General features: G+C 50.2%; 3 protein-coding genes and 2 pseudogenes across 3 annotated transcripts; all 5 read left to right on the top strand.

Moving 5' to 3' along the window:
• Positions 1-323: 323 nt before the first annotated feature.
• Positions 324-1,522, top strand: LOC123488598 (histone H1-like). Its single transcript, XM_045219456.1, has one exon. It carries the CDS (start codon positions 422-424, stop codon positions 1,043-1,045), a length of 624 nt encoding a protein of 207 aa, XP_045075391.1. The 5' UTR covers positions 324-421; the 3' UTR covers positions 1,046-1,522.
• A 265-nt stretch (positions 1,523-1,787) lies between these two features.
• Positions 1,788-2,686, top strand: LOC123488601 (histone H2A). The gene has a single exon (XM_045219459.1). It carries the CDS (start codon positions 1,865-1,867, stop codon positions 2,249-2,251), a length of 387 nt encoding a protein of 128 aa, XP_045075394.1. The 5' UTR covers positions 1,788-1,864; the 3' UTR covers positions 2,252-2,686.
• Positions 2,687-2,729: 43 nt separating this feature from the next.
• LOC123488599 lies at positions 2,730-3,191 on the top strand (annotated as a pseudogene).
• Positions 3,192-5,155: 1,964 nt separating this feature from the next.
• The window catches only part of LOC123488595, a 20,251-nt pseudogene continuing 17,906 nt past the window's right edge, over positions 5,156-7,500 (top strand).
• Positions 6,653-7,123, top strand: LOC123488602 (histone H2B). The gene has a single exon (XM_045219460.1). It carries the CDS (start codon positions 6,698-6,700, stop codon positions 7,070-7,072), a length of 375 nt encoding a protein of 124 aa, XP_045075395.1. The 5' UTR covers positions 6,653-6,697; the 3' UTR covers positions 7,073-7,123.

Genomic DNA, 7,500 nt, shown 5'->3' with positions numbered 1-7,500 from the left:
TTTTAGCCCATTTAGGAGACAAATAGCACAGGAAAACCAGTGCGCACCGCTCCACCCGACAGTCCAACGGTGAGATTTTGAGCGAGTCGCAACAAAATGCACGGCCCTTCCGCGGCCCACATGACTTTATTCTGAACGGAGACAAGTCTGCTCGCTGGGCCGTTCGCTTTGGAGCAAAAACACGGCTCCGTCGGTGACTTTTGGGCCAATATAGGCGAACAGAAAACACAAGTGAAAGAGCATTTGGCCAGCCCAGAGAAGCCGAGCTGGTTGGCTTGAGTCTACATGGTTCTCATGTCGCGTTTAAGGCCAGCCCCCTGCTCGGTGTGGAGCTTCAATAGCGCAGAACAGCGTCTACAGCAAACTACTCCTCGCAGACCGTGTGTGTGTGTGTGTGTACCGGACCAAACGACAGACAGACATGGCAGAAGTCGCACCAGCACCCGCCGCCGCCCGCGCCGCAAAGGCACCCAAGAAGAAGGCAGCAGCCAAGGCCAAGAAAGCGGGACCCAGCGTAGGCGAGCTCATCGTCAAGGCTGTGACCGCTTCCAAGGAGAGGAGCGGCGTGTCCCTGGCCGCACTCAAGAAGACGCTGGCGGCAGGCGGCTACGACGTGGAGAAGAACAACTCCCGCGTCAAGATCGCAGTCAAGAGCCTCGTCACCAAGGGTACCCTGGTCCAGACCAAGGGCACCGGTGCATCCGGTTCCTTCAAGCTCAACAAGAAAGCCGTCGAGGCGAAGAAGCCCGCCAAGAAAGCCGCAGTCCCCAAAGTAAAGAAGGTGGCCGCCAAGAAGCCCGCCGCGGCGAAGAAGCCCAAGAAGGTAGCAGCCAAGAAGGCCGTCGCCGCAAAGAAGTCCCCCAAGAAGGCCAAGAAGCCCGCTACACCCAAAAAGGCCGCCAAGAGCCCCAAGAAGGTGAAAAAGCCCGCCGCAGCGCTCAAGAAGGCAGCCAAGAGCCCCAAGAAGGCTACAAAGGCAGCCAAGCCCAAAGCCGCCAAGCCCAAGGCAGCCAAGGCCAAGAAGGCAGCCCCCAAGAAGAAGTAAACCTATTACAAACAGTGTTCTACTCGACACATGTTGTACCACAAAAGGCTCTTTTAAGAGCCACCCACCTCTTTCCATAGAAAGCGCATTGATTTCCATGTACTACCTGTCGTGGAAAAGAAATTACGCACACTAGGCTACTTTTACGCACACAACATTGTCCCACTCTGGGTGTGTGCGAAGGGAGAGGCATATAATAGAGGGCCAAAATGGCTCAGAAATTCGACCTCACGAGTGCACCCTCACCAGCCATTTTTATATATGAGCCACTGGGCTATTCCCGTTCAGAGGCAGGCTGCTGTGATGTGTTACAAGTGCCATGTAATAACAATAACAATACTATAGTGGCTTCGAATTGAAACTCACGAGTGCACCCTCAACAGCCATTTTTATATATGAGCCACTGGGCTATTCCCGTTCAGAGGCAGGCTGCTGTGATGTGTTACAAGTGCCATGTAATAACAATAACAATACTATAGTGGCTTCGATTTCAAACTCAAGAGTGCACCCTCACCAGCTGTTTGTTTCCCATTTGGAGAGAAATAATGTGTGGATGTCATTTCGGACATTTTGGCGCTCACGCGAAATGACACAAAGTAACAAAGTCGGAGGGAAACAAAGTAGCCTCTCACTCGCTGCCTGTGGGTGGGAACCGGCTTAGGGCTGTCTGTCTGTCCATCTGTCTGTCCCTCGCTCCAATTGGATAAGGCCACACCGGCCCGGTGGCTAATCGTTGCCTCTTGTGGCGAGGTATATGTACGGCTCTCGAAGTGGCGAGCGGCTCATTCAGACTTTCTGTGACTTTCTCAAGCTACCAATATGAGCGGAAGAGGCAAAACCGGAGGCAAGGCCAGGGCGAAGGCAAAGACCCGTTCATCCCGTGCTGGCCTCCAGTTCCCCGTGGGCCGTGTGCACAGGCTGCTGCGCAAAGGCAACTACGCCGAGCGTGTGGGCGCTGGCGCACCAGTCTACCTGGCCGCCGTACTCGAGTACCTGACTGCTGAGATCCTGGAGTTGGCCGGCAACGCTGCCCGTGACAACAAGAAGACTCGTATCATCCCCCGTCACCTACAACTGGCCGTCCGTAACGACGAGGAGCTGAACAAACTGCTCGGCGGTGTGACCATCGCTCAGGGTGGTGTGCTGCCCAACATCCAGGCAGTCCTACTCCCCAAGAAGACCGAGAAGGCAGTCAAAGCCAAGTAAATTCGCTACTGCGACTTCAACTTGACTACTCAACCCCCAAAGGCTCTTTTAAGAGCCAACCACCTAGCTCTCCAAAAGCGCAAAGTACCTTTCTATGACCGCAATACATTGAGTGGGTGTATACACAACTATTTCGACATTCTGTGCCCACATGAGGCCTTGCATGAACAACAACACCTACTTGGCCTCATTTGCCATAGCAGGCTAGCATTAGATGATACGTGCCTATAAGCTGTCACTCTTGACTTTGGCGACTATTATTGCGCGTAAAGGGCCGGCGGCGTCCTATTGCGCGCGCACCGGGAGTTTGAGTTTTGGAGAGGCCGGGCCTCCCGTCCAATGGCCAACGGAGGAGGCCTGCGAAACGGGCCAATCGGGGTGGTGGGGAGATGGTGTCCAATCAGCAGGCGCCACTGCCGGCTTTATAAACTTCACATAGGCATTTCGAGGCTATACTCCCGACTGTCAGAGCAGCGCCATGGCCAGAACCAAGCAAACCGCTCGCAAATCCACCGGTGGCAAACCCCCAGGAAGCAGCTCGCCACTAAGGCTGCTCGCAAGAGTGCCCCGGCCACCGGCGGTGTGAAGAAGCCTCACCGTTACAGGCCCGGCACCGTGGCTCTGAGAGAGATCCGTCGTTACCAGAAGTCCACTGAGCTACTCATCCGCAAACTGCCCTTCCAGCGCCTGGTGCGAGAAATCGCCCAGGACTTCAAGACCGACCTGCGCTTCCAGAGCTCCGCCGTGATGGCCCTACAGGAGGCTAGCGAGGCTTACCTGGTCGGCCTGTTCGAGGACACCAACCTGTGCGCCATCCACGCCAAGCGGGTGACCATCATGCCCAAGGACATCCAGCTGGCCCGCCGTATTCGCGGAGAGCGCGCATAAATGAGGATGACCTGAACTCGAATATCCCCCAAAGGCTCTTTTAAGAGCCACCTCCATATTTCCATCAAAAAGCACAATTGTTCCATGTATACACGCACCTCTACATTAGCCACCATGTATGTTGTTCACTAACACGTCTAAAAGCTACGTATTGCACCTTTTTAGTTGCCTGAAGTCTAGCTTCAATGTTTGTGTGTGTATATACACAACCATCTGGCATCATCCACTTCCTTTGAACTATATAGTAACACAGTAAAATGCTTTACAAAGGAGGGAAAAAGAAACGAGTGATAATATAGGCCGAATAGTAACAAGAATTGTGTTCAGATGAATAATTGACACTATTAGTTGTGTGTAATAATAGCCTTGCATGCAGTCCAGAAAAAACATGCATGCCAACTTACTTTGAAAGTCCCATGTTGCAGTGCTGCTGAGAGACTCATGCAGAGGCCCAAACTTTACAATGGAGCACGGAGGCCATCTTGTGGTTAAATGTGGGTACTGCACCTCATGGTGATTCCCTTTCAGCATTTGCTCTTTAGGCCAGCGTTTCCCAAACGCGGTCCTGGGGTCCACAAGGGGTGCGCGTTTTGCGTTTTGCCCTAGCACTCCACAACTGATTCTAATACTCCCAGCTTGATGATGATGAGTTGATTATTTGAATCAGCTGTGTAGTGCTAGGGCAAAAACTCCCAAAATGTGGCCCGAGTTTGGGAAACCCTGCTTTAGGCTAATACTAGCCTATTAGGATGACTTGGTTCGATCGCTTTAATGGCAACTGCTGAACTCTGGTTTCACTAATTACTTGTCCCAGGTCACCATTATGAATCCAATAGCAAAACAAATGTTTCAAAATTGCTCAATAGTGAAAAAAGGCCAGGAAATGATGGGTTCTCAGCAATATTTCACCAACAACCAATCACTATTCACGCATAGACATTAGGATCATCAACAAATATTCCTAAGTCATACTACAAAAGGGGTTGTAACGAAATGGATTTGTCTGTTCAATGCAAGTTCAACGTCAAAGAAAAAGTGCATCACCACAACAAACGTGTCTTTAGATACACTGTAAAAAATGACTTTGTGGAATGTACTCAAGCTATTACAGTCAACAAAAGCACACGTCATATTGTTGAGTAGATCTTTTTGCTTGTTTTTATGAGTAGATAAGCTTGAGTAAGTTGAGTTGATGTGGTCCAATACATTGAGTAAAGATGATAGAGACGTAAAAAGGATTATATTACATTGATTCGACTCAAATAGACATTGTGTTATTTTACCTGAATGATTCATCCTATTATGTATTTAGACCAACTTACTTTGGATTCACTCAATCACATCCCTTAAGAGAAAAGGTATCCGGACACCGGGAATCCATTTATTTAAACATCAACGGTTTGCAAAACATCTGTTATTATGAGTTGACAAATTACGTAATTGCAATCAACACTGCAGGTAACTCATGATTGCTGCAGGTAGGCAACACCGTAGAAATAGGAACTACAACACTAACAACAAGTGACATTTACTCCTGATGTACTGACTGACCTGTTGCAACCTCTACAACCACTGTGCTTATTATTTGACCCTGCTGGTCATCTATGAACGTTTGAACATCTTGGAGAAAAATGTGTGAAACCACTGCCTATATGAGGAGCTGTCGTTGTTTGTTTTATTACCACATACTTATGGAAATTGCACCGGTTGAGAGATGATGGCTCTCTTGTGCCTACGGTGAAGGGTACTTCTGATCCAGCAGGTGGTGCTAAGATCCCTCCCTATATGACTTGAATGATGAGTTGATTTATTCCTTATAGCTCCTAATGATTTTAAGGCCAGTGTTGGCAAACATTACTTGTGCTCCAGCAGGTGGCCATGACATCCCTCCCTATATGACTTGACTGACCAGTTAGTTGATGGACTCCTTATAGCTCCTAATGATTTTAAGGCCAGTGTTGGCAAACATGACTTCTGCTCCAGCAGGTGGCCATGAAATCCCCCCTATATGACTTGACTGACCAGGTAGTTGATGGACTCCTTATAGCTCTTAATGATCTCAAGTGTCTGTGTTTTTATGTGGTTAGGAGTTTTGCTCACTGCGTGTCCCCCTTCCATTTCAGTGTTTCCCAACTCCAGCGGTAGAGTAGGCTACCCCCAACAGGACCCATTTTTCTTGTAGGCCTGGACAGCCACAGCTGATTGAACAACCTGTCACCTAAATTACCAAGTCCTCAATGAGTAGAATCAGGTGCAACAACAACAACAACAACAACAACAATATGAGGAGAGGGACACAGTGTACTAGCTGATCTCCCAGTTGTCACAGTTTGGCCTTGTGTTCCACATAGCCTATATCAGTATTTGAGTATGTTTCCCGCGTACGTTAGTTGCTTTCACGTCATCTTTGAAATCGCTCCTCCCTAGTCCCCTAGAACGAGCGCCCTCCCCTTTGCAACGCCTCCGAACATATAACAGAGGCGCGCTTTCTGTGCCGCCGGCCTCAATCAGGTCGACCAAACGCAGATAATAGCGCACCGCGCACCGGCGCTGAAGTCATTCATTCACTTGAACTCAACTAGCGAACACACCATGTCCGGAAGAGGCAAAGGCGGCAAGGGACTCGGAAAAGGAGGCGCCAAGCGTCACCGCAAAGTTCTCCGCGATAACATCCAGGGAATCACCAAACCCGCTATCCGCCGTCTGGCTCGCCGCGGCGGCGTGAAGCGTATTTCCGGTCTGATCTACGAGGAGACCCGCGGTGTCCTGAAGGTGTTCCTGGAGAACGTGATCCGTGACGCAGTCACCTACACCGAGCACGCCAAGAGGAAGACCGTTACCGCCATGGACGTGGTCTACGCTCTGAAACGTCAGGGACGCACCCTGTACGGTTTCGGCGGTTAAACCCACTCTCTTCGGAACCTCAACACCCCGACTCGAACCCAAAGGCTCTTTTAAGAGCCACCCACATCCGCTTAAAATGGGCCCATTCCATGTAGTGTTATATATAACAAAAAATGTTTAGTATGCAATTTAGTAAGAAAGTATGAGCCACTTCGAGTGGACAGGGAGTATTAATTAGAGGATTCTAATGTCCCGTCCACTTTTAGCGCACAGAGAGGAGGCCTATATCTGACAGTGGCAAAGTGTAAGAACGTTATTATTTTGGGTCAAGCAATAGTGGAATTTGGACAACATAAAGCCACCACGAGTCGGTAGACGTGGCTCGAAAAAAGAGGGGGACAGCGCGCACACACACACACAGTCCAAAATGGGAGCCCTATGTCTGACGGTGCCAAAGTGGGCAATTCTATCACCAGCATTATTTGGCACAACAATCGTGCCATTTGGACACCTATTAAAGCCCCCCTTTTGAAACACACAATTCCCCATCGGTCACAGAGCATAGGCTATAGAGAGGGAGGGGAGGGAGGGAGGGAGGGAGCAAGCAAGCAGGGGAGTGTCTACGGCCGCTGACTTTGCTTAGCTTCCTCTTCATAAGACGGGTAAGCGCCCTTCACCCCCTCATTCGTTTCTGAGAAGCAACGAGACATCATCATGCCCGAGCCAGCAAAGTCAGCGCCCAAGAAGGGCTCCAAGAAAGCCGTCACCAAGACCGCAGGGAAGGGCGGCAAGAAGCGCAGAAAGTCCAGGAAGGAGAGTTACGCCATCTACGTGTACAAAGTCCTGAAGCAGGTCCACCCCGACACCGGCATCTCCTCCAAGGCCATGGGAATCATGAACTCCTTCGTGAACGACATCTTCGAGCGTATCGCCGGAGAGTCCTCTCGCCTGGCCCACTACAACAAGCGTTCTACCATCACCTCCAGGGAGATCCAGACCGCGGTGCGCCTGCTGCTCCCCGGTGAACTTGCCAAACACGCCGTGTCCGAGGGCACCAAGGCCGTAACCAAGTACACCAGCTCCAAGTAAACAGCGCATTTGGACTGCTCTACTAACCCAAAGGCTCTTTTAAGAGCCACCCACTCTGTCAGTAAAAAAAGCAATTCCATCGCCACCGAATGAATGCGTAGGTAGGCTGCGTTACATTGTATCATTGTTTAATGGGCGCGCGCGCCGCCTCGGAGAGCGGCTACATTGTATCATTGTTTAATGGGCGGCGCGCGCCGGCTCGGAGAGCGGCTACATTGTATCATTTCCCCTGCCCGTTCCAGCGTAGGGGTTTAGCGCGCCTTTTTTGGTGTCTTTGCGCGCTGAATAGTAACCCATGTTTGTCGGGCTCTATTCCAGGTGAAGGCAATGTAAAATGGCACCATTTGACAAAGGGTGTAAATAAATAAATCAAAAAGGCAGTCTGTTGGGTTTGATTGGAAATAAATTCCTTTTATCGTCTAATGAGC

This window comes from Coregonus clupeaformis, unplaced genomic scaffold (assembly GCF_020615455.1).
Source record: "Coregonus clupeaformis isolate EN_2021a unplaced genomic scaffold, ASM2061545v1 scaf2387, whole genome shotgun sequence".
Classification (NCBI taxonomy): domain Eukaryota; kingdom Metazoa; phylum Chordata; class Actinopteri; order Salmoniformes; family Salmonidae; genus Coregonus; species Coregonus clupeaformis.
Note: the sequence above shows the minus strand (reverse complement) of the source record. Positions and strands in the feature narration are given on the sequence as shown.

What these genes read in the sequence shown, in the direction of transcription:
- LOC123488598 (XM_045219456.1), top strand. Translation starts at nt 422, where the DNA reads ATGGCAGAAGTCGCACCAGCACCCGCCGCCGCCCGCGCCGCAAAGGCA.
- LOC123488601 (XM_045219459.1), top strand. Translation starts at nt 1,865, where the DNA reads ATGAGCGGAAGAGGCAAAACCGGAGGCAAGGCCAGGGCGAAGGCAAAG.
- LOC123488602 (XM_045219460.1), top strand. Translation starts at nt 6,698, where the DNA reads ATGCCCGAGCCAGCAAAGTCAGCGCCCAAGAAGGGCTCCAAGAAAGCC.